Raw genomic sequence first — 26,505 nt, 5'->3', positions numbered from 1 at the left:
CATTATTTACTTCCACCCCAAGCAGCCACTGTCCCGCATTTTCATATTTGGAAAGATTTTATCTGCCAAAGTACTTGTATTAATGAGTAACTAACTGGTGATCCATTTTTATTAATCAAAGACAGAGACACACCAATTAGACTTTCTGATTAGCTAAGAGCTAACCAGTGTTAAAACACAAACTTTAAATGAATTAAACTTAACAGAGTTTAATTTAATTGGGCAGCCCTCAGAACTGGAAGAGGTTCAGAGAGCTCCTCTGCACCACATGGGCAGGCAGCAGTTATGGACAGAAAACTGAAGCGAGGTACAGAAACAGTTTGATTGGTTACAGCTCCGCATTTGCCTAATTTGAACATGGTCTGATCAGTTGGCTGTCTGTGATTAACTGAAGCTTGGCTGCTGTGATTGGCTGAGACTCAGCTATGTGTTACAAAAGTACACTACTTTAGGCTTTCACCTAGTTGATGTGCTAAATTAAATTGCAGTAATTACATAAGAACTCAAAGTATGGAGGCAAACTCAGGCCGAATTTAACACCAGATTACCATATCGATAAAGAAACTCAAAGTATGATCTCAACTCGCATTTTTCAATGTCAAAAATAACGTTTAGCCCCCCTGCCTCCTGTAGTATTATTACCTTCGAAGACCTTTAAGGGCTTATAAGAGAGCCCAGGTTGGGAATTACTGCACAGCATGGTGATGCTTGCTCAAGAGTACTCAGGATTGCCAGTGCCCCCAATGTGCAAACTGTACCTTTGATGTACCACCCAGAGACCTCACTCCCCCTTCTTCCCTTCTCACTTTCCTTCCTCGATCCCTCCCTTTCTCCCTCACCATTCAGATCTCCCACTGGGCACAGGGCAAATAATAGCCATGTTTATGTAAAGTGTAATGAGAATAGGCACGAGTGATAATACCTAGTATTGTACGTCTTTTATGAATCAATTATAGTTTTGAACCTAAATGGAGTTTAACAACAACCAAAAGATATTTCCGATCAATGGCAGAAAAGAACTGATGAACTATCCTAAATAAAATATTGGCAAAAGAATAGAACATATAAAAATTAATTTATCTTTCTAACCGGATAGGATTTACCACATGCCCTGAAGCCAGACACCACACAACAGCAAACTATTCACCCAGAGATTCTCAAGATTTTCACTTCATGACTCACTTAGAAAATGGTCTACTGTAAACTGAAGAAGCTGCTCATGGTCACTGGAGGGGCTTGGCCTTCAGCCTGAGGGATCAATATCTTGGCACTCCTATAACCATTTGCTCTTGATGTAGCTCATAGTTGGAAAGCTCCAAATTACTATTATCTGGAAGAATATGAAAAACCTCATTATATCTTAATAAATGACAACAAGGGAATTGGTAAAATCCAACTTCTATTTCTGATTAAAATCTGGGAAGAGAAAGTACTCAGAAGATGTCCTTTTTAAAATTTGAGTGGAAATTTTTTTTTTTTTTTTTTGAGATGGAGTTTCGCTCTTGTTACCCAGTCTGGAGTGCAATGGCGTGATCTCGGCTCACCGCAACCTCCGCCTCCTGGGTTCAAGCAATTCTCCTGCCTCAGCCTCCTGAGTAGCTGGGATTACAGGCATGTGCCACCATGCCCAGCTAATTTTTTGTATTTTTAGTAGAGACAGGGTTTCACCATGTTGGCCAGGATGGTCTCGTTGAGTGGAAATTTTAATTGAGACCCATTCATTTTAATGCCTTTGGTAATGACATCTACAGCATGAATACTTCTCTTCTTTGGTGACTGGCGGCTGCGAGGTCATTTATTCTACTACCCAGCAGCAGCAGTTGCTGTGCTGTGCTCCAATAAAAGCCTCTTGAGTTGTCCTTTCAGTCTGGAGGAGACAATGGGAGAGGGGCTGGCCCTCATGCCTGTTCACTAGGCAACTGGACCGGCCACCAGCAGGATTAGCCCGGAACTGCCTTGGGTGTCTGCTCCATTGTCCAAGCACACATTAGCCCAGGCTAACCACAGCAAAGTCACATGGGGCAGAAACGTGCCTCGCTAAGAGGAGACCAGGCAGAGCGCCCAGCCTCAGCTCTCCTTGTGATAAGCTCAGAGGACCAGCCGCTCTGCCCTGCTTGAAAGCTCAGCTGTGTCTGCATGTTTATGTGAACATTCACTCTAGTGGGAGGCAAAGATTCTGCCTCTTAATAGCCTTCCTCCTTTATCTCTGCAGAAGGGTTCAGTCCTCACTAGCCAGGCTCAGTCTCAAAGTCTCCTAGCTCATGGCGAGTCTATTTGCACTTTAGGGAGATGAGGAGCTGCTTTGGCAGCTGCCTGAATCCTTGCTCGCCTTTGGGAATGTGCTTCGTCTCTGGACATTGCAGAGTGGGAGGTCGGAGAGACGCACTCTTAAGCTTCTACAATTCAGGGCTGAACCATAAAAGGAAATTCTTATTGACTGTGATTGTTTTCAGCTCAGATGAGACAAATGAGGGCTCCTCATGGTAGAACTACCCAAGTATTAGCCCTTGTTAGGGATGACGTCTCAGACATTCCCCCCGTATTACCTTAGCAGAGTCGGACCCACATCAAATGTAATTAGATGTTGAAGTTCAGTTTAACATAGAAAATTGTGATTATGCAAATGTAGGCTATGCTATCAGAATGTGTTTCAGGTTTGGAAAATTATATCCTTTTCTTCCACTGTGGGTTGGTTTATGGTTACTAATTCTTGACCCTCCGAGAGATTCCAGGCTCATTAAGGTTTGCACAAAAGAGACAGACACACTTCCTCCCTCCAGGAGCTTTGATTAGGGCCAAATGTTGGCTTCCAAACTGTGTTCCTTAGAGGTGCCTTTGAGACTGCCAGGTGGGGGTGGTGCCAGGGTGCTGGACCCCAAGGTTTGACCAGAAGAGCTCCTCTTTTATTTGTTGGATACATTGGGATAAACAAGCTTTATTTGAAGAAAGGATTCCAAGCTAAAAATATCTTGAAACCCACTGCCCTAAACCACAGGTTGTTGCTGTGAATGTCAGTGCATATGTATTAGAATCCCACCAACTTTTCTATGTTCTTTTTTCTTTATTGGAATTGTAAGTCAGACAACATGAGGTATATATGAAGAAAGTTCAGCATATCTCATTTTATTGCCTTTCCATTCTTCTCCTCTGAAGATAACCAGCACTGACAAGTCGATATATATGCTCCATACCTTTCTCTGTGCTGATATTCTTTAACCTTTTTTTATTGCAAAAAATTTTAAACATACAGAACAGTAGAGACCAGTATAATTAATCTTTGTATACCCATCACTCAATTCCAATAATTATCAAAATTTTACAACATTTTCTTCATCTATCTTTTTCTCATATATTTGTTTCGTTTTCCAAAAATGGCATCATAGCACACATACCACTTGGTAACCTGCTTTTAACTTAACAATCTGTCTTTATAATTATTCCATATCACCAAAGTGAATCACTTGAGGCCAGGAGTTCGAGACTAGCCTGGGCAATACAGCAAGACCCTGTCTCTTCAAAAAATAAAAATAAAAACATTAGCTGGGTGTGGGGGCTCAAGCCTGTAGTCCCAGCTATGGCTTGAGCCCAGGAGTTCAAGGCTGCAGTGAGCTATGATTGTGCCACTGCATTCTAGTCTGAGTGGTACAGCAAGACTCTGTCTCCTAAAAAAAATTATTCTATATCAGCACATTTACCTCCTTCTTGTCATGGGTATGTAGTTTTCTGTTTTATGATTGAACCATCATTTACTCAAACATTCCCCTATTGTTGGGCATTCAGGCTGTTTCCAAAATTTTTTGCCACCTAATAAATTACTGTAATAAATTTTCTTGCACGTGAGCCATCACATATTGGGGTGCTGTTGTTTCTATAGGACACATTTCAAAGAGTGAAATGGCAGGATCATGGGCTCTGTATACTTTGTTTTATGTAATATCACTAAAGTATATTCTCAAAAGTTTATTGATACTCAACCTCCCACTAGCCACATGTGGATATGCTCATTTCTTCATATTCTCCACAGCCCTGGAAGTTATTACTTATTAAAAATATTATGACATAGTGATACACACCTGTAGTCCCAGCTACTTGGGAGGCTGAGGTGGGAGAATCACCTCAGTCCAGAAGTCAAGGCTTCAGTGAGCCGTGTTGACACTACTGTCCTCTAGCCTGGGCAATGGGAGTGAGACCCTGTCTCAAAAAAATATGTATCATGAATCCTTCTGTAAAGAGATAGAATAAAATTGTTATTTTACGTATGTCTGTGAATGGATTTTTTCTGCATTCAATTTGTAAATTATAGTTTTGCAATCGTTGTTTGGGGGAAAGATAGCCATTAGGAATGTCTGGAAGAGAAGGGAAAAGGGAGCGGTCTTCGGAAGACCACTGCTGATCCTTGTTCCCATTAGTTTGCACAGTGGAAAGGGGCTGGCCGCGTGGTGCACATCTGCAATCTCCCTGAAGGAAGCTGCACTGAGAATGACGTCATTAACCTGGGGCTGCCCTTTGGAAAGGTCACTAATTACATCCTCATGAAGTCGACTAATCAGGTAGGTCTGAGTACTTTCACTCCAGTGTGTATGCGACAGACCACACATTAGTGAAAGGGAAATATTTAATTTTTGAAAGAAGCCACTCTTAACATAAAGAGGTGATGCATAGCTGGCCTTCTGTTAGCATGGCATAGACGTTTTTGTTGGTGATTTTTTTTTTGTTTCCCCTAGTTTCACTCTATCCTTCTAGTGATAGGTACAGGCCTTTGTGAATTGCCTAGGGGTGAGAGGAGGTGCTTTGGAATGAGGTGCTCATTCACATAGAAAAGGTAATTGGCCCCTAAAATAAAAATCTATGGACTGAGTCTCTTCACTGTGTTGTCAACCGCCTGAGCTAATGCTATAGTCTTGTCTTCTAAGCTTATCCTATCTGATGGCCTAGATTTGGAGCCAGCCAAGAACCTGGGACTAGGTATTTTTGCTGGTCCTTGATGTCAGCAGGTGAGCCCTTTGTCTCACAGCAGGAGAGTAGGAGTGTGAGCTTAGTAAGTCTAAGGAACTAAGAATCCTTACCCTGTGGGAGTTGACTGAGCCTTTGGGGATGGAGTACATTTGTCTTCATTTCTAAAGTCAGGTGGGGAGTTTATACCCCCAATGGTCAGAAATCAGAATACTTTATCTTTTAATGAATGTTTTTACTTTATGAATTGGAAGAACAGGCATAGGAGAGATTCTTTTCTTAAAGAAGGATGAACTTTGGAGACTCACAGCCATATCAAGTCATTAGCTGTCTCTCTCCATCAGCCTGGGGTGAGACTACTCACTTGTCTCTGTTCCTACTTCTCAGAAATTCTACTTTGGGTAAATGCACAGAATTCAGCTTGCAGCATTGATGTGGTGAGAGTCCCTAGATAAGTATTATTCCCATTTGACAAGTGAGAGCTAGAGGTGCTGAAAAGTTTAACAAGAAAGAGGCACTTAGAAAGCTGGGTGGCAGAATGTGAAATGAAACCCTAAAGAATCTTGCTTAGTCACCCACGCTAATGCCGTAGCCTATGACAGCACGGAGAAAGGCTGTGCATCTGAAATTCAGAAATAAATATGAGAGAAGGAAGGGGATGAGCTTGTTTAGCCCATTCAGTTCAAGGAAATGAGAGTATTAGGGTCTCACAGTGAGGGCTTCCCTGTCACCAACCCCTTTTCCCTTGTAGCATAGAGGAATCAGGATCAGTACATCGTCAGTATAGTACAAACCAGATAATCCAAGAAACGATAGCAGCAACAAATTTGCCACACCAGCTACTGGTGTGATGCACAGTCAAAACAGTCTCTTTGGAACTCTCAGTAGACACAGATTGAGTGGAAAAGCCCATTTCTCTGTGTTTTATCAGAACAGTTAAATAAAGAAGAAAGATGCTATGGAAACATAATTTGGGAGTTTTCCTTTTTCTGTAACTCATGACAACATGGCTTTTCTTCAAGCCTAGGGGTTTGTGAACCCCTGAGTTTGAGAATGTTTCTTTCTTTACAAGGAAAGTAAGAACTCAAATAACTAAAGCTTGTGTCTCTTGCTGTCACCATCACTACCAAATAGCAAGTTTTATAGGGATCAGCCCAAGGCCAAATATGCAACTGTCCCTCCAGGGAAATGTGGGTTAGTGGACTCTCCCATCTCAGAGGGATTCCATGGCACAATGTATCCCAAGACAGACAGACATAATTAAGACCAATGTCTGATAACCCTGGGGATCAGGAAGGGGCCATCTTATAATGAGCTGTTTTGGTGATGTTAATAAAAAGGTCTCTTTGAACAGATGGGATCAAAGAGATCTCTCCCTTTTACTGACTTTTTTTTTCCTTTTAAGTGAGGTATAAAACATACTCTACAGTGCATAATGCACACTCATCCTAAGTGTACAATTCCATTAATTTTTTTACATGTGTACACCCATATAATTAACACCCAGGTAAAGACATAGAGCATTTCCAGAATGTCAGGTTTCTTTATGCTTCTTCTCCATCAGTACCCTATCCCCACCCCAGAGAGAAGCTCAGTGCTAATTCCTGTCACCATTGATTATTTTTGTCTGTTCTTAAACTTCAGATACATGGAATCATGCCTTTTACTGACTTTTGTTTAATACCATTAAAGTCAGATCCAGTGGGTGTCCTTTCTTTCTTTCTTAGGCCTTTTTAGAGATGGCTTACACAGAAGCTGCGCAGGCCATGGTCCAGTATTATCAAGAAAAATCTGCTGTGATCAATGGTGAGAAGTTGCTCATTCGGATGTCCAAGAGATACAAGGAATTGCAGCTCAAGGTAAAGCATTATCTTGTTCATTTTGTCATTCAACAAGCACCAGATGAGTTTCTCCTCCTTGTGAGGCACTGTCCTAAATGCTGGTGGAAAGGAGAGGATAGGAAAAGATTCAGAAATTACACACTGCCTTTGAGGATCTCACTTGGGAAGGCAAACCACTGCAGCATGGCAAGAAAAGTGCTCTCGATGTAAATACAAAATGCAAAGAGACGCTTGAGACTACCTGGGAGCCAAGGAAGATTTTCCAGAAGGTGTTTACAGGGGAAGTCTTAAAGGAAGAAATCAGGAGGGAAAAGTGCTGGGAGTTCCAGGCATAAACCCTTGAATGCAACTTTCTCTACCTATACAGACCTTCAGTAACTTTTTATTCCTCTGTCACACCCTTGATCTCTTGTTCTCTTCTCTTTCCTTCATATTTATGTCTTAAGCCTCATAGAAGTCCTTCTAAGCAGCCCTTGACTGAATTGGCCACTGTCAGAACTCTGGGATGAATTCAAATAGTTTCAAACCAGGCTTTGCTTTTGTTTTAGCTGATCTATGTTTCTTTCTTTTCTTTCCTTCTTTTTTGTTTTATTGCAAAGTATAAGAGAACACACAGATAAATGGCTAATTATGTATTGTATGGTTTAAAAAGTAATAAGATCTCATAAATCCCATAAAACCACCACCAAAGTCAAGAAATAGAATATGGACAGCACCCAGAAGCTCCTGTGAGTCCGTCCTCATGTTCAACCCTTCCCTCTCTGCTCTCCTGACTTCAACGATAATCATATCTGTGCTTTTCCTTTTAGTTCTATCACCTGTGTATGCCTCCCTAAACATTATGGTTTAGTTCTGTCTGTTTTTGAACTTTATAAAATGGAATCATGCTGTGTTCTTACAGATCTTGCTTCTTTCATTCAACATAATGCCATCCACGTTGTTGGGCATGTCTATATATTTTCATTGTTATATACATTACCATTGTATGGCTATACACTGTATCCGTTCTACCCTTGATGGACATTTGAGGTGTTTTAGGGACAAAGCTAATCTGAACCTTCTCAAACATGTCATCTTGGTATATATGCACATATGCATCAAACTAGAGGTACACACATAACTAGGATTGAGATGCTGCATCATAAGGCATGCTTACCTCAACTTTCCTAGATGATAGCAAGCTCTTTCCAAAATTAGTTGTCTCAACTTTGTCCTCCTACTAGTAGTGTATAAGAGTTTTCAGTGGTCCACATTCTTGCTAACCCGTTGTCTTATTCAACTTTTAAATTTTTGCCTGTCTTGGGAGAGTATCATGGTTTATCACAGCTTTATATTTTATTCTCCTAATTGGGCATAAAATTTTTCGTCTGTTTATTGACTGTTCCATCTGGATCTTCTGTGGTGGGATGTTTCTTTTCAAGTTGTTTGCTCATGCTTTTCCTTTGCATTGTGTCTCTTTTTTTTTTTTTGGAGACGGAGTCTCGCTCTGTCGCCAGGCTGGAGTGCAGTGGCGCGATCTCAGCTCACTGCAACCTCCGCCTCCTGGGTTCAAGCAATTCTCCTGCCTCAGCCTCCCGAGTAGCTTGGACTACAGGCGCATGCCACCATGCCCAGCTAATTTTTGTATTTTTTTTAGTAGAGACGGGCTTTCACCATGTTGGCCAGGATGGTCTCAATCTCTTGACCTCATGATCTGCCCACCTCAGCCTCAGCATTGTGTCTTCTTAATGGTTTCCAGGAGTTCTCTTAACTGGAGCACCAAGTCCACTTGGATTCCTTGTAATTAAGGCTATATTTGTGTTTAAATCTACCCTCTTATTTTGTGCTTTCTACCATTCCATTTAATAGGGATTTTTTCCTGTTTACTCTAGCTCATTCCACATTGACTTAGGGTCCACTTTGTCCAAGAACCACAGGCCTTAATCCACCTTCAGAGTTGAAGTCAAAAGACAAAGACTCAGTGGATGTTTCTGGCTAGTGCTGACATTCTGACAGGTCTACCTCTGTAGATGAGCACTGTGTCAACCAGCTTCCAGAGTCCTGAATCCGCGGCACTTGCATCATTGCCTCTGAAGTTCCGTTGCTAACAGTTCTCCTTCAGGCAGAACCTGGCTTGTTTTTTGTTTATTTTTTTTTCTAATGAAAGTATATTGCTACTTTCAGACAAGTAAGGATCCCACCCCATTTTGTATCCAGCCAAATTTCCTGTTCTCCTGGATTCTCCCCTGAGGCCTGGAAGTGAATTTCTACACTAAGTTCCCAGTAGAGCTTTGGTCTCCAAATGAGATGTTGTCACAAGTTTATAATTAGGATTAACAGCAGTAATTGGCTTCTTAAAGTACCAAAGCATAGTAATACCTTCCTAAGGGAGATAGTTTGGGGTGGTGCAAAAACCATGGGTTAAAGAGGTCAGATGCTTTCAGCAAATGTTCACTGAGGGCTCACCACGGGTGGAGCTGGGCCAGGTGCCGCGGAAGTAGAGGTAGCAAGCCGGTGAGGAGCTCAGTCTGGTGGGAGAAAAAGCAAATAAACATAGAACCGCCGACAACCGTGTGACCTATGCCAGACTGGAAGGCGGTGATGTCAGCCTGGGCTCTACCCCTTCCTGCTTTAGTGAGCTTTGACAAGTTGCTTAACCTCTGTGAACCTCAGTTTCCAGATCAGGAAAGGACCATACTTGAGTTATGTGGCTTTAAGCATTTTTTTCATATGTTATCTTTTGAGTCTCATAATCACCCTACCCTGTGAGGTGTATAGGGTGGATAATAGCAGTAATTATCAGAGTACAACAATAATATATACCTTTAATTGAGTCCTGGTACTCTGGGACAAGTAATATATCAACCAATTTACATACATTATTTAATCCTGACATCAGTCCTGTTAGACAGGTATTATTATCTCAGCTTTACAGATGAGGAATCTGAAGCTAATAGAAGTTCACTAACTTGCCCAGGATTGTATTTAGCTACTGGAAGAGCTACAATTAAAACTCAGTAGTTTCAGTTTTGTACGAAAGCTGCATTGTTATAGTGTGTTATTATGATGTCTGTTGTCTGCATGAAAAAAAACCTGAGAAATCAAGTAATTTGCATATAGTCACCCAGCCGGGAAGCAGCAGAGATAGTATTCTAACAGAGTTTCTCAGGCTTCAGTGTGTCTACAAATCACTCGTGGATGTCGTTAAAATGCAGTTTGATTCAGCGTGTCTAGCGCAGTGCTGATATTGTGTATTTCTAACGAGGTCCCAAGAGACGCAGCTGCTGGTCCTCAGAGCACACTTTAAACATTGTTTTCTGATATTTAGCAGGGCTTTTCTGCTCTCCAAGCTGCCATATTCCCTCTTGGTGTCATTGTGAAGGTCGCATGGAATAACAGATGCGAAAACATCTTGGAGTATGTTCCCACTACATAGTAATGCGTGCTTTATGGTCCCTATGTTGATATGAATCAGCTGCAACTCTCTCTACAAGTAACAGAAATTCATCTCCATTAAGCATGTCGGCTTAAGTTTAAAAAAAAATACATATATATATATATATATATATGAATTCATGTAAATGAAAAGTCCGGGAATAACTCTGGCTGCAGGTATGGCTGGATTCAGGACACAGACACCTTCATGAGGACTTGGTTTCCCTCCACTCTGCCCTCTGCTCTTTTGGCTTTGTTTATTGGGGGCTCCCTGGGATGGGCCAGGCTCTCTCCTCTAGGTGGCATGATGGCTACAGTGACCCCAGCGGTTCTTTCTCCCCCTTCCATTTCCTTCAACAAGATGAAGCCAAAGTTTTTCCTAGAAGCTCCCACAAAAGTCCTGGGACTTTTGAGAGAGTCACTCTGACGGGACCAGCTTAGCACCGTTGCACATCCCTGAATTCATCTCTGGCCAGGCCTAGGCCATGCTGTGATTAGCTGGACCCGTGTCATCTGCTACATCCTCCAAGCTGGGGCAAAGACCCACATAGAGCTCTGGAGCAAGAGGAGGAAGGAACAGCTGCTGTCAGGAGGAGGGAGAGTGGCTACTGGGAGGTACAGGGCAAACACTGTATCCATGTGTGTCTCTGGGCCAAAGGGGCCACATGTGAGGTCCCACCAGGGTTAGCAGAGGTGGGGAGAAATTCTGATTGCTCTTTCTCCTCTAACTTTATCTTTTGCTCACCAAGCAAAATGCAGGGAGAGAAAGGAGAGATTTTCAGGTATTTCTCATTTCCTCTCTTGAATATTTTCTCATGCACATATCTTATCTCCCCCCATACTTCCTGTGGCAAGGGTTCTGTTCCTCAGTGTATTTGAGGCAGAACTTTCCACAGAACAGATGTTTCCTAAATATGTAAAATGAATGAGAAAGGGAGAACCTGAAGGAACAATAAAAAGTGAGTTCCCTTCTTCCTGCAGACCTGGACAAGACGATTGGAATATTTTCTGGGTTGTTCTATAGAAACTTTGTCAATAAGTATGGAATCATAATTTCTTTGATGCAGATGAGAACTTGGAATAATTTTTAAATCAGTGTCTCCCAGTCGCTTCATCAGAGAGTCATCAGGGGGTTTTTTGTGGGGGTGTCCTCTTGCCCAGAGATTCTCCTTCAATAGCCTTAGGGTGGGAATGAGACTCCCAGGTGCTTTTGAGGGCAGAGGACCTGGTTTCGGAGTCACTGGTCTTGCCAGTCTCCTCACTACAGAGGGGGCTTCTGGCCCTGGGAAGCAGTCTTGTGAATGGTCCATGGTGCTCTCAGTTGGGAAGATGATTGAGAGTCTTCTCTATGTACTAATAGTTACAAAGCATACAAGGCATGGTTCTAACTTGGGGAGAAGAGTTCACTCTCCAACTGGGAGACAAATTATTCTTGTGCAAAATTGCACAAGACTTAAACATGAGTGCATAAGTACGGGAGCTACCAGAAGTTCCATGGCAAAAGGTAGTGTGACTGAGGGGTGTATAAAAGGGAGGAAATTCTGAAGCAAGACCTTGAAGAAGAGGAGAATTAGCTAAAGAGAGAAGAGGCTTCCAGGCAGGAGGAGGGTGAGTGAGGATGTCGAGCCTAGAAAGCCTGGTCACGTTGAAACAGTCAGGGCTGCCTCGACAGGATCGGGCTGAGGTGAGTTCTGGGCTCATCTGGAAGGTTTCAGCATCTTCCTAGGACTCTTGAAGTGTGCAAAACAGTTGTGGAGTCGTCAGAGGGCATGAAACTCTCCAGCAGCTCCCTCATGTTGGCCAAGCACTCTGTGACTTTTATGTGTATAGCCTGCCATGCCCTGAGGCTTTTGGTGGATGCCAGATGGGCCTCATTAACCCACCTTTACAGGTGGAGAAAGCATTTCCCATAGGCAATGAGCCTTGATCCTGGGTGACCCAGCCAGGTGGGGGAAGAGCTGGGGCTGCTCTTCCTGGGTTGAGATTCCAAGTTGTGGTGCCTCCCTCTTAATATGCCAGCACTTTTCTAGGACTGCATGGGGCTTGGAATCTCACCCCTGTCTTAAAAGCAGCATGATGGGTTAACTCTGAGCGCTGTAGATGGTCCCTTGTGGGATTGTTGAGCGGGATCACACAGAATGGATAAAAAGATAACAATGTCTGACCTTTGCTTCAAAATAATGTTGGAAGTGGGGAAAGAGGGTGGTGAGTACAGATGTGTATTAGTCCATTCTCACACTGCTATAAAGAGCTACCTCACGGTGGCTCACACCTGTAATCCCAGCACTTTGGGAGTCTGAGGTGGGCGAATCACTCAAGGTCAGGGGTTCAAGACAAGTCTGGCCAACATGATGAAACCTAAACTTAAAATACAAAAATTAGCTGGGTGTGGTGGCACGCACCTGTAATCCCAGTTACTCAGGAAGCTAAGGCAGGAGAATCACTTGAACCCAGAAGACAGAGGTTGCAGTGAGCCGAGACTGTTCCACTGCACTCCAGCCTGGGCCACAGAGTGAGACACCATCTCAAAAAAAAAAAAAAAAAAAAAGAACTACCTGGGTGGGTAATTTATGAAGAAAAGAGGTTTAATTGGCTCACGGTTCCACAGGCTGTACAGGAAGCATGGCTAGGGAGGCAAAGGGGAAGTAGGCGTGTCTTTCGTGGCCAGAGCAGGAGGAAGAGTGGGAGCAGGGAGATGCTACACACTTTTAAACAACCAGATCTCATGAGAACTCTATCACAAGAGCAGTACTAGGGGAATGGTGCTAAACATTAAAAACCACCCGCATAATCCAGTCACCTCCTACCGGGCCCACCTTCACCATTTGGGATTACAATTGAACATGAGATTTGGGTGGGCCACAGAACCAGACCATGTCAAGATGCAGCAAGATTGGTTAGCATTGTTGAAGATGGGTAGTGGATTCTTGGGGGTTCAGTAAACCATTCTCCCTACTTTTCTGTATGTTTGAAATTTTCTATAATAAGGTAACCAAAATTTTATCATACTCTATTCTCTCCTATTTCAATTTTTCTGGGGTGATTACAACTTTGTTTCACCTGCCCTCTTTATACCTTTAACCACAGGATACAGAGGCTGGCCAAAGAGGAAGGTGGGGAGAATTTTCTTAGGGCTTTCAGAAGTCGATTATCTTATCTGAAAATCTTCGGCTACTTCTGTCCCCTTTTCAGATAGCAGCTGGTCCAGAGAGCACAAACAATTTGTAATTACCACCTAAAATAGCAGAACAGATGCTCTGATGCTCAGGAGGGATCACAATGCCTGTGACCACAAGCCCCAGTGTGTAGCATTTGCAGATTCGTATTCATTCTCTGCAGCCACATCCGTCCATCTCTCCAGCCCTGCATCCTGGGATGGGTCTTAGGGAGCACCTGTTCCATGCCAGGCTCTGTGCTGGTGTTGGCTGTATAAAGATCATCAGTCCAGGGGACCCTCAGTGGGGACCTGGGATCCAGACAGAAGTAACTCCAGGAGGTGCTGGGCTGAAAGTGACCCCAGGAGGAGGTTCTGTGGTTAGGAAAATAAGGGGCAGAGGAACGTTTAAGCCAAAAAGAGGCTCTTCTAGGTCACTCTAACTGTACCTCTTTGAGCCCTGGGAAACTGCATGGGCCACTAGAGGATGTTTTCATCTGGGGTGTCTTATCAGCCTGCTCTGCCCCTCATCAGGGGGCACTCAGAGGGGAAGGGCCTGGGGGTGCTGTCTGTGATAACCAAGGTGCAGAAGGGACCAAGAGCTCGAGGAATGCCTCTGGCCCTGACATTGGCCTGACCTGCTCCTGCCCCCATGCGCCTGAGCCCCACCCTCACAGTCACTCTGTCCTGGGTAATTTGCAAAACCTCAGCCGCGCTCTGCCAAGGGCATCCTCCTCCCACTTCTGTTTTTCCTGGATCTGGGCTGGAGGAAATAATCAGGAGGATATGAGGTTCCAGAAAAGCAGAAGAAAACTGGAATCTTGGAGACTCTTTTTACAACAGGAAGTTCCCAATCCAACCCCCATGGGGAATTTTATTTTTATGTTCTGAAGAGCTGACATGTACATTTATCTCAGTTTGGGGGCACATTCTTTACCCTTGGTCTGTTCTAGCTTGGCAGTGCAAGCCACAGATTTGGGAGGGAACTGGGTTGTGCTGTCAAGGGAGATGGCAAATCTCATGACATTGTCTTGATCCTGATGGCTCCCACCAGCTTTCCCAAGCTCTGCTGCTCCCTTGGTGCCTGTGTGAAGGCAGGACTGAGGCAGGTCCTCTCAGGGACCAGCCATCCCACCTGGCTTTCCCTTGATGATACAGTAGCTGGAATCCATTGTGTGGCCCAGGGTGGACAGGCAGGAGGAAGACCTGCTTGGTGGGATCCACATTAAGTACAGTCAGCTCCAAATGAGCCGCCTTCTTCTACCCCAAGTGATAACCAGCTCTGGCTGATCTCTAGTCACATGGTGGGGTAGAAGGAGACATCCTGGGCAGCAGCCTTCTTTTTGGCCGATGCAAACAGCCTTGGTTTCTATCCTTGTTTGGCCTTGGGTCTCTGCTTGTGGTCCAGTTTAAGTGGCTGAGGTGCTGGAGGCCAGTGTGAATCTTGGGTGATCTGGTTATTTGCAGGTGGCCCCTTCATGTGCTTCATAGAAGGTCAATCTCTACAGCTCATTTGACATAAGGGACCATTTGCCAAAGTTGTGGTGCCTTTTCCAGTGGACATCCTGCCCAGTGCTGAGTTCCTGGGCCTTTTCTTGAATGGGGGGTTGGCTGACTTCTTAACCTCTCACTTCTTCACAAGCACAGATAAAGGAGTCACTGCCTTCTCTTTGACTTTCTTTCATTTAGCATCTCCATATGACAAGAGGTCCCTCCCTCACTTGAACATTTTATGTCTCTTCCCTGTGTCCTAGCGCTGACCTCTCTCCCTGAAACTGCAGAGGCAGCTCCTCCTTCATTCTCACCTTTACTCTGTGTTTTTCCCAGCCCAACCCTCTATCTCAACAATAACAGATAATCAACCACACCACTCAGAGTACTCATACCGTGCTAGTGCAGCTAGATCACATCTCTGGACCTGGGTTTCCCATCTGTCAAATGAGATACTGATGCTTTTAAACATTTGTATGGCTCTTATTGCATGATTTAGCTGGGCGTGGTGGTTCATGTCTATAATCCCTGCACTTTGGGAGGCCAAGGTGGGAGGATCACTTGAGCCCAGGAGTTCAAGATCAGCCCTGGCAATATAGCAAGACCCAGTCTTTATAAAAACTAAAAAAATTAGCCAGGCGTGGTGGTGAGCCCCTGTAGTCCCAGGTACTTCGGAGCCTAAAGTGGAAGGATCACTTGAGCCTGGGAGGTTGAGGCTTTCAGTGAGCTGTGATTGGGCCACTGCACTCCAGCCTGAGTGACAGAACAAGACCCCGTTTCTTTAAAGAAAAAGAAAATTGCTGTTTGTAAATTACGTAGAAAACATCAAGGAGAAAAAGCAGTTGATTAAATTTAATAAAAGCCATTATCAAAAGTTTAAATCGACTGAGGGTTTTTAGTCTTAGTCTTTTAAAAAATTCAGCTTTATTTATTGAGATATAACTCACATTCCATAAAATTCACCCTGCTCGGTAGATTTTTATCTAAGGGATGAATTCTGCACAGTCTTTAGGAAGATGCTCCTGACTTGTCTTTTGTGCTTATGAATTTCTTTCTAAAAATCATTTATTATTTACTTATTTTGGTTATCATATGTCCATTCTGGGTTTAGGAAAGGGCTTTGGTTGGGAACGGGGGGCTGGGGTTGGTCCTGTCCTGGCATAGCCCCCATCTAATCATCTCTAGGAAGGGTGGAGCTCTGGCTGGCAACTGTCCTCAGCTGTGAAGCCTGACTCCCAGCTATGCCATCCTCCTCACAGATTTACTTTGAGCATCAGCCGATCCCTGCACATGAGGTGTTGATGGGGGCACAGGGCATGGAAAGAAACTTGGAGTTTAAATACCTGGTGTCAGGTCCTGATTCTTTTCACTATCTGTGTGACCTTGAAGTGTTTCTTAACCCAGCACAACTCCAAGAGTCACCATCTGCATGGAACACAAGGTGGCAGAGACCCTGCCTCGACCTCTCTGGCTTTAAGTTTCTACAGATCTAAAAGGTGGAGGCTGCGATCAATGATCTTCAAGTATCTCCAAGTTTATAATGCATGCCTGCCTACCTTCCTTCCCTCCCTCCCTCCCTCCCTCCATCCTTCTCTCTCTGTCTTTCTTTCACATTTTAAATTGTTTTTATTCGGGCAGAGGTGGGTATTAACAAATGCTGCTTGTCCCCAGCAGGTGGATGTGAACACCAGGCTCCTTCCTTCCCCAGCTCGATGGACCACTCAGTGTTCTCTGGCTCGCTCGGCCCTACCCGGTTCAGCATCATACTCACACTCATCCATTGGTTTATACTTTTTGTCTTCCCTACACAAGGCACATTGTCCCTTTTGGCGGACCAGGCAATGAACGACCCAGGTCAGAGCTGCTTCCCTCTGGTGTTTGCAAGGCCATCTCTGATCTGATGGTGATCTCTCTGACTTTGCTAGAAACCCGGGAAGGCCGTGGCTGCCATCATCCAGGACATCCATTCCCAGAGGGAGAGGGACCTGTTCCGGGAAGCAGACAGGTGAGGCCCCAGCCCTAAGTCTCCAGGCAGGTTCTGGGTAGTGGGAACACACTCCTGTTTCTCATTCTTAGGGGTGTTTCAGTCACACTGTGCCCTGCTCTTGCCCCTAACCCATCTATTTGCTTTCCTGGGTCCCACCTTTCCATGTTCCCCATGAGAAACAGCAGTTCAGTTCAGACATGCTGCTCAGGTTAACCTCGGGAGAATGCTGGGCTTCCCTTCATCTGTTCCACCTTTGCTGAAAAATAATATACGAAAAGTTCTGTTAATATTTGGCCCTTTGGGGCAAGTCTACACCCTACTAAAACAGCCTAAAAGTAGTGTGTGTGTGTGTGTGTGTGTGTGTGTGTGTGTGTGTGTGTACATGTGGTTTCTGTTTAGAGCCAGCTCTTGGTTTTTCATGAGCTGAATGTAGATGTACAAAGTAGAATGTATATGGTTCAAAAAAAACAATCAGTTACTTCAACAGTCACTTTCTCTGAACATTGAATATATTCAGTTTTCCAACCTATTTCTTCCAACCGAAGTTTGTGATCAGGCCAAGCTGGGGCTACAAGTTGACCACTGTCACTCCCCTACAAAGATAGTCCCTGTGGAGAGCCAAGGCAGAAAACTGCAGGAGCAGGCACCTGGCTAGCACGTCCTGGGATTCTTGCTGGGGTGGCCGCAGGCGGTGCTCTCACTTCCCTGTAGAGGGCGCAAGCCCAGGCTGTGTCCCCCATGATGGTCAAGGCAGCCCGGTCCTAGCAAGATGCTCCTCGGTGTCTCCTGGTCAGTGAGGGCTGCGTGGTTTTCCTGTATTTGCCCATCCTTTTAGAATATCGGATATATGACTCAGTTGACCTGCTTAATAACCAAACAGCCTTCAGAGTGTATGTGTATCTGTGTATGTGTATGTCACTGTATGTAACTGTTCAGGCTTGGAATCTGTATTTGTTTACTGTATCATTCTATGTAACTGTTCAGGCTTAGAATCTGTATTTGTTTATTCGTTTGTCTGTTTTGTTAAAATTGTAGTTATTTGGGTGTTTTAAAGACATGTGAAACCACATCTTGCCCCCTGTAATTCTGCAGCAGAGTGGAGGGGGTTTAGGAAGTCTTGCTCTGAACCTTACACAGTTTGGGGTCCTCATCTGGGTTTCAGTTTTTTCATCTCAAACATGTGTAGGTCAGAGTTCTAGAGTCTCTTCCAACACTAAAATGTCTTCCTAATTCTTTTTCTAACCTCTGAGCTGCCTTCCCCAATAATTAGCATCGTTTTTCCATGCATAAACTGACCTGAGAAATTCATGAGAAAAGTGGAGGCTAAGAGGTTGGCTTTATTCTGATAGAGCCCAAATGTAGGTGTGGCTTCAAGTCTTGCAGCTAAGAGGCTGGCTAATGGCACCCAGGGTTAAGCAGCCTTACCCACTAGGCTGGACTAGGGCAGTCTTGCCCCCCGGTACCCACCCTGCACACTCCCAGGAGGAGAGTCAGAGGTCCACTCCCTGAGCATAGCTCACTTCTAAGAGAAGGCAAGCTGGAGCCGAGCCAAAGAAACCCAGTTCTTCTTCCTAGTTCCCAGAAGCAGAAAGAGTGAAGGGGTGGAGCCGCGGCCAGTGCTGTACTTAGGAAAAGTCCTCCTCGCAGAGGCCAGGAGGGAGGAAAAGGCTTTCTTTCCAAGCACCGTCTGTGGTTCTGTACAGTTGGGAGTTAAGAGGGTGCACAGTCACGTGCACAGTATATCTCAGAGAGAGACTGTGTATCTGTGTGTGGGTGGGGTGGGATAGGAGGTGTGAGGATTCTAAATCCTGCTTCTTGTCTCCCTCTCAGATATGGCCCAGAAAGGCCACGGTCTCGTAGTCCAGTGAGCCGGTCACTCTCCCCGAGGTCCCACACTCCGAGCTTCACCTCCTGCAGCTCTTCCCACAGCCCTCCAGGCCCCTCCCGGGCTGACTGGGGCAATGGCCGCGACTCCTGGGAGCACTCTCCCTATGCCAGGAGGGAGGAAGAACGAGACCCGGCTCCCTGGAGGGAGAACGGTGATGACAAGAGGGACAGGACGGACCCCTGGACACATGATCGTAAACACCACCCCCGGCAACTGGACAAGGCGGAGTTGGACGAGCGACCGGAAGGAGGGAGGCCCCACCGGGAAAAGTACCTGAGGTCTGGGTCTCCCAACCCGCCCCACGCTGGGTTCAGCTACAAAAGCCGCGAAGACGGCTACTACCGGAAAGAGCCTAAAGCCAAGTCGGACAAGTATCTGAAGCAGCAGCAGGATGCCCTCGGGAGGTCCAGGAGGAAAGAGGAGGCCAGGCTGCGGGAAAGCAGACACCCCCATCCTGATGACTCGGGCAAGGAAGATGGGCTGGGGCCAAAGGTCACTAGGGCCCCTGAGGGCGCCAAGTCCAAGCAGAATGAGAAAAATAAAACCAAGAGACCTGATAGAGACCAAGAAGGAGCTGACGATAGAAAAGAAAACACAATGGCAGAGAATGAGGTAATGATCAGTCTCTTCCCCAGGTAAGGCAAGGCAGGCCCTGAAGGAGAATAATTGTGATAATATGATTATGATGAACATTTATTGAATGAATGAACATTTACTGGCTATTTACTATGTGCTAGGCACTCTGTGAGACACTTAATCTCAATGAACTCATTTAATCCTCCCAGGTTTTGAATACAAACTTTTGAGCTTGGTACTGTTGTTACTGTAGATGAGGAAACTGAGGCACAGAGAGCTTACCTTATTTGTTCAACAACACACAGTCAGGAAATGGCAGACACAGAATTATGCCCAGGAGATCTGGCCCCAAATCCCACAGCACTTGTTGCCTTTACTAGAACTTAGGGCGGGACATGATGGAAAGGCCCGTAGTCCTGTTTGTCCAGTAAGGAGTGGCCCTGAGGTGTTTGCACCCGAAGAGTCTGCCAAGGGAGATTAAATATTTGGTCCATTCTGTCTCCCTCCTGCCAAAATCATTTACCAATCCTGGAGCTCTGATGAGAGGCGGTAAAGGAGAAGCCGTCACCACCCACTAAGTTAAACTGGGTGCCCAGGGCTGGCCACAGTGTTTTACCTCCACTCTAATAAAAAGTGCACAGCAGCTCACACCTGTATTCCCAGCACTTTGGGAGGCCGAGGCAAGCAGATCACCTGAGGTTAGGAGTTCGAGACCAGCCTGGCCAACATGGTAAAACCTCGTCTCTACTAAAAATACAAAAATTAGCCAGGTGTGGTGGCACATGCCTCCCAGTTACTCATGAGGCTGAGGCAGGAGAATCACTTTAACCCGGGAGGTGGAGGTTGCAATGAGCCGAGATCATGCCATTGCACTCCAGCCTGGGTGACAAGAGCGAAACTCCATCTCCAAAAAAAAAAAAAAAAAAAAGAAAAAGGATGGCAATTGGCTGGCACCTTCATTCCAGCATCTGAAAAGTCTGAGGACTTGTATCAGTACTTCAGTTCACACGGGGGTGTCACAAAGAGGATCCTGGGTACCAGGTTTAGATTCTAACTTGGCTTATACTTCCTTCTTGCCAGAGCCTTCTGTATTTAAGTAGGGGTGGGATAAGTGAGGTTTGGCAATCTTCATAAGGAGCCTGATTTTTAAAAGCCTCCACACATATCTTCTAGTCATTCTGACCTGGGAGTTGGTGACAATACTAAGTCCAAATAAGGAGCCCAAATCTCAACTCCATGAACACTAACGAGTCAGCCTTTTGGATGCTACTTCAGCATTCATTCCGACATGAATAGTTGCAGTGCCACTTTGCCAGGTGGCGTGCTAGGTGTTGGCGAGCCACAGGTGAATAAGACACAGTCCATGTTACAGCAGAGAAGGAAGTCCAGTGGTGGAAACAGACCTATTAATATAAAAATAATTTGTGGCCGGGTGCGGTGGCTCATACTTGTAATCCCAGCACTTTGGGAGGCCGAGGCGGGTGGATCACGAGGTCAACATGTCGAGACCATCCTGGTCAACATGGTGAAACCCTGTCTCTACTAAAAATACAAAAAAATTAGCTGGGCATGGTGGCGCGTGCCTGTAGTCCCAGCTACTCAGGAGGCTGAGGCAAGAGAATTGCCTGAACCCAGGAGGCGGAGGTTGCGGTGAGCCGAGATCGCGCCATTGCACTCCAGCCTGGATAACAAGAGTAAAACTCCATCTCAAAAAAAAATAAATAAATAATTTGCATACAGTGGGACTCACGTTGGCATTTACCGCAGATGAGCTGCCTTGTGGGCAATTATTAACTCTGCACAGGGATAGGAGAAGAGCTGCTCAGAGAAGGTGACATTTGACCTGAGTATTAAAAGCAGAAAAAGCAGTTTGGGCTCTTTTTTTTTTTTTTTCCTTGAGATAGAGTCTCGCTCTGTTGCTCAGACTGGAGTACAGTGGTGTGGTCTTGGCTCACTGAAACCTCCACCTCCCGGGTTCAAGTGATTCTCCTGCCTCAGCCTCCTGAGTAGTAGCTGGAATTATAGGCACACACCACCATGCCTGGCTAATTTTTGTATTTTTAGTAGAGATGGGGCTTCACCAAGTTAGTCAGGCTGGTCTCAAACTCCTGACCTCATGATCCACCCACCTCGGCCTCCCAAAGTACTGGGATTACAGGCATGAGCCACTGTGCCCAGCCGGGGTTCTTGTTAGAAGCAGCAGCAAGGGCAAAAGTGAAAAAGAAAGACTGTTTTGAATACTCTAGAGATATTTGGCATGGCTGCATCTTTAGGGCATATTAGGAATAATATTTTTAAAGAGTAAAATCATGACTCTGGTGCAAATATATAATGAATACATATCAAAGGTTTTATTCAACTCATTGGTTAATGAGGGCATCATACGATCCAAAAACCAACTCAAAAGAGAATCCAAAGAGCAGGCCACATATACAGGCAATCAGGAATGCGGAAATGAATTTGCTAATAGGTGTAAAAGTGGCCCCTTCCACAGGGGCCGGGAATCAGTTGCATCTCCAGCAGAGACAATTCATTTGCATCTCTAGGAACAAGAATCATTTGTATTAGGATCTAATTTCTGCAACTTATACAGTTGTAAAATAGCTCAGTTCAACATAATGAAAGGTGCAGACTCGTATAGAATCAGAGACCCTGAAAGGATGTGCTAGACAAATGCCCAGCATTCCAGTGAAAGCACACTGGTAATCTTTTTTCACCCATTACAGAGTTGGCCACAATTTGTCCTAACTGGCACAGCAAGGGGAAGCACAGGAGATGAGATTAGGGAAGAGGGTGAGGTGGGCTCATAGAAGACACAGTGTGCCTCAGCAAGGACTTGAACTCGGTTCCAAGGACCTGGTGAACCAGTGGACATTTTTAAAAGTATATCTGCTTGGAGGTGGCCAAGTTGCTGGTGATGGGTGATGGGCAGAGAGCAAGAGTTGGCAGGGGCTCAAGGAAAGCCTGGGCTTCATGTGGCTACCACCAGCCTGCCAACCCTCTGTCCCCCAAGGCTGAGGGGTGGAGCTGCTCCCCTCGCTTCTACTCACACTCCTGAGACTCTGCTCCGGCCACCCCATTCCTCCTACGGATTCACCACCCTGCTCTCATCGGCTTCTATAACACTGCTCATGTAAGGAGACACTATGTGTCATCCACAGAGCCCCTGATGGAAAAAGAGTCTCAGAAAGCCCCAAGGGTTTCCCCACAGTTCTGTCGGTCAGGTTGGCTCTGCCTCTTACAGCCCTGGAGTGGGGTCAGTAAGGACTTACTGGGGCCCCTCACAGAATGTTTCTGTAGGTTTGGAGCCAGGGGTCCAACACTGTGTGTTGGAATGACAGCAGAACATAGAGTATTTTGCACTGTCCTCAAACTCTGTATGATGAACTCGAGAAAAGCCAGACCCCACAGGGCTTCCCCAGGAGTCAGACAACAGGTGACAACTGAACTCGGGAATGAAGGCAGCAGGGCTTGCTGTCCTTCCAGTGACTGGGTACCTCCCGCCTCAGCGCCTTCACAGGTGCTGCTGCTGCCAAGGAGCCGCAAATCTACCCGGCTTGCTGCTCACCTCTTTTGTTTTCACTCATGCCCACATTCTCCATTTTCCTTGGCCACTACATACGATTTCAACACCCAACCCATTCCTCTTCTTCCCGCCACTGCAGATCATCTCAACACCCCAACCCATCCTCTCCCTCCCGCCACTGCAGGCCATCACAACACCCCAACCCACTCCCCTCCCTCCCGCCACTGCAGACCATCTCAACACCCCAACCCATCCTCTCCCTCCCACCACTGCAGACCATCTCAACACCCCAACCCAGCCTCTCCCTCCCGCCACTGCAGACCGTCTCAACACCCCAACCCATCCTCTCCCTCCCACCACTGCAGACCGTCTCAACACCCCAACCCAGCCTCTCCCTCCCGCCACTGCAGACTGTCTCAACACCCCAACCCATCCTCTCCCTCCCACCACTGCAGATCATCTCAACACCCCAACCCACTCCCCTCCCTCCCGCCACTGCAGACCATCTCAACACCCCAACCCATCCTCTCCCTCCCACCACTGCAGACCATCTCAACACCCCAACCCATCCTCTCCCTCCCGCCACTGCAGACCATCTCAACACCCCAACCCACTCCCCTCCCTCCCACCACTGCAGACCATCTCAACACCCCAACCCAGCCTCTCCCTCCCACTACTGCAGACCATCTCAACACCCCAACCCACTCCCCTCCCTCCCACCACTGCAGACCATCTCAACACCCCAACCCATCCTCTCCCTCCCACCACTGCAGACCATCTCAACACCCCAACCCATCCTCTCCCTCCCACCACTGCAGACCATCTCAACACCCCAACCCATCCTCTCCCTCCCACCGCTGCAGACCATCTCAACACCCCAACCCAGCCTCTCCCTCCTGCCACTGCAGACCATCTCAACACCCCAACCCACTCCTCTCCCTCCCTGCTTTTCTGTTTTTGGCAGCATCTGCCACCTTCAAACCTATCACTTAATGTCTTTATTTTATTTAGTGTCTATTGTCACCCCGAGCTGCCATGTGTAACTTTCACAAGGCAGGAAGTTTTGTCTGTTGTGTTCACTGCTGTGTTCCCAGTCCTTAGAGTAGGGCTTAGCACACAGCAGGTGTCCAGTGGGTACCTGCTGAAGGTACGAAGGACGGGACCAAGACTCTGGAGGCAGAGGCCTGGTTTCTGAGAACCAGGTCACACCCTGTTTCCTTCTGCCTGTTTTCTTGTTTGTAAAATGGGTGTGATCACAAGGCTATTGTAGTACTTTAAAGAGCTCATGTTCATAAAAAATCCTGAGCTGTCTGGAGAAAGTGCCCCTGGTGGAGAAGCCAGTGTGCGTGCTGTGGTTGTGGGTGGCCGCTTCCATACCTGAGACCCAGTCCTGGCCACAGAAGGGGGAAAGAAATCAAGTCACAGATAAGGAAAACATGGAGAAGAAACACTGCTACGTCCTGCTGGGATGGGGGTCCGAGGATGGCCGGCCCAGGTGCCTAGGGAAGGGAAGCCAGGCCAGTGTGATGGGACCATGGCTGACTGAGGAAGCTGTGCCATCTGTGGGGCCAGAGCCACCGCTCAGCTCCATTCTACGGCTGCCATGCCGGAATGCATGCCATGCTGTCAAATATCTCCCTTTTCTTAGAGCAAGACAAATGTCTAGTACAGACCAAAACATACCTGTTGACCAGATGCCATCCAAGAACCTCAGAATGTAACCCCTGGTATAACCAATCCATAAGAGGGGTTTTTTCTTTTTTTTTTTTTTTGAGATGGAGTCTCACTCTATTGCCAAGTGGCACAATCTCAGCTCATTGCAACCTCTGCCTCCTGGGTTCAAGCGATTCTCCTGCCTCAGCCTCCTGAGTAGCTGGGACTACAGGCACATGACACCACGCCCTGCTAATTTTTTGTATTTTTAGTAGAGAGGGGGTTTCACCGTGTTAGCCAGGATGGTCTTGATCTCCTGACCTCGTGATCCATCCACCTTGGCCTCCCAAAGTGCTGGGATGACAGGCGTGAGCCACGATGCCTGGCTGAGGAGATTTTTAAAACCCTTACGCTTACTTCAGAGCCTAGATAAGATCCAGCCTTGCAGGAAGACAGGTGGAAACTTGTCATTCACCCCACCCCCTTCTACCAATTTCATTCTTTTATTGACCAATATTTGTGGAGCACCTGTGCTGGGGTCACAGTTAGTGACACTGAAATGTCTCCTGGGCTCACAGAGCTCACAGTCTAGTGAGAAAAATGCTAATCCAATGATTTCTCAAATGAACAGAAGAGCTTGAGTATGAAGCACTAAGAAGGAGATGAAGGTACACAATGCTGTGAGTGCCTGTTGTAAATCTGAGGCTTCCCGGCTTGGGTTGTGACTGTTGAGATTTGGAGGAATGGTGAGTATTGATTGGGTGAAAGGAAGCCAGCAGGCAGCGGGAGCAGCATGCACAAAGGCCTGTTTGCAGTTCCAGGGCTCCAGCGTTGCCATAGCAGAGAGCTGGAGTTAGAGTAACAGGAGGTGAGGCCGACTTACCAACAGGGACTGTGCTATGCAGGGCCTTGTAGGGAGACTGAAGATTTTTGTCTTTATCCTGAGTACCAGGGAAAGCAAATGAAGTATTTAAGCAAGAAAATGCTGTGAGGAGGCCAGGCATGGTGGCTCATGCCTGTAATCCCAGCACTTTGGGAGACTGAGGTGGGAGGATCACTTGAGGTCAGGAGTTTGAGACCAGCCTGGCCAACATGGTAAAACCCTGTCTCTACTAAAAATTAAAAAAGAAAAAAAAAAAATTAGCCGGGTGCGGTGGCAAATGCCTGTAATCCCAGCTACTCAGAGGGCTGAGGCAGCAGAATGACTGGAACCCGGGAGGCAGAGGTTGCAGTGAGCCAAGATCACGCCATTGTACTCCAGCCTGGACAACAAGAGTAACACTCCATCTCAGAGAAAAAGAAAAGAAAAAATACGGTGAGGATGTGATCATTTTTGCAATTTGGAGTGATCATTCTTGATTGCCTTGGGAAGAATATGGGGGAGGGTACAGAGCAGAAGTGGGAGACCAGTTTGGAAGTGGTTCAGTAGCCCAGATCCTGAGGTGGCAGAACCCAGCTTGCAACAGTTGGCACCTAACATCTCAGTCTGTGAGCTGGTATGGGCAGCTGGGGGCACCCGTTGCAGGGGTCTGTTCCCCTTAAGCTGCTGCTCTCTCCTGGAAGTGATCCCAGAGCAAGCAATGGAAGCCCTGAAAAGTTGTTTCCTTTGCCTGCAGGGAGGAAGAGCAGGGGTCTGCTTGGTGGAGGGCTTTCAGCCCGGCTGGCAAGACCATCCCTGCTTCTCCCAACTTGAACTGGAGGGGGTCCCTTTACTGTGTTGATCTGGGAATGTGGCTGCAGGAACTGCTTGGGAAGGGTAAGGATTGTTTATTTTGACAAGAGAGGGCCATGGATAGTTGATTCAGGGAGATAAAAATAAAGTCACCTGTTGGTGGAAGCTATAATAGCCAAAAATGTATTTGTAGCTGCTTTACACTCAGGCTAGCACAGTAGACTTCAGCAAAGCCTTCCGTGGAATCTCCCACACCAAACACTGGAAAGAGAAAGGACTTGAGGATTTGAACCATCTGTCCCTGTCCGGTAATAACTGGTGAAACCAGTCAGCCCTGAGCTTCTGCTCCA

At 46.2% G+C, this 26,505-nt stretch overlaps 2 protein-coding genes across 3 annotated transcripts in view; both read left to right on the top strand.

The window, feature by feature from the left end:
* Positions 1-26,505, top strand: part of RBM20 (RNA binding motif protein 20) — a 72,960-nt gene that overhangs the window by 26,510 nt on the left and 19,945 nt on the right. For both annotated transcript variants that reach the window (XM_012450197.2, XM_012450196.2), the window contains 4 exons: positions 4,410-4,550; positions 6,681-6,812; positions 16,779-16,858; positions 18,671-19,340. In XM_012450197.2, coding sequence (XP_012305620.2) covers positions 4,410-4,550; positions 6,681-6,812; positions 16,779-16,858; positions 18,671-19,340 — 1,023 coding nt within the window. The remainder of the gene's footprint in view (positions 1-4,409; positions 4,551-6,680; positions 6,813-16,778; positions 16,859-18,670; positions 19,341-26,505) is intronic.
* On the top strand, positions 20,942-26,239 carry LOC135273986 (nuclear pore complex-interacting protein family member B13-like). Its single transcript, XM_064373882.1, has 2 exons — positions 20,942-25,798; positions 26,100-26,239. The coding sequence occupies exon 1, from the start codon at positions 22,760-22,762 to the stop codon at positions 24,023-24,025; it is 1,266 nt and encodes a 421-aa protein (XP_064229952.1). The 5' UTR covers positions 20,942-22,759; the 3' UTR covers positions 24,026-25,798; positions 26,100-26,239.

The sequence above is a fragment of the Aotus nancymaae genome, unplaced genomic scaffold (genome assembly GCF_030222135.1).
Source record: "Aotus nancymaae isolate 86718 unplaced genomic scaffold, 86718_ANA_hifiasm-v0.15.2.pri h1tg000010l, whole genome shotgun sequence".
NCBI lineage: Eukaryota > Metazoa > Chordata > Mammalia > Primates > Aotidae > Aotus > Aotus nancymaae.
This window is presented reverse-complemented; position numbering and strand designations above follow the sequence as displayed.

Coding starts and splice junctions, on each gene's coding strand:
- LOC135273986 (XM_064373882.1), top strand. CDS start 22,760: ATGAAGGCAGCAGGGCTTGCTGTCCTTCCAGTGACTGGGTACCTCCCG.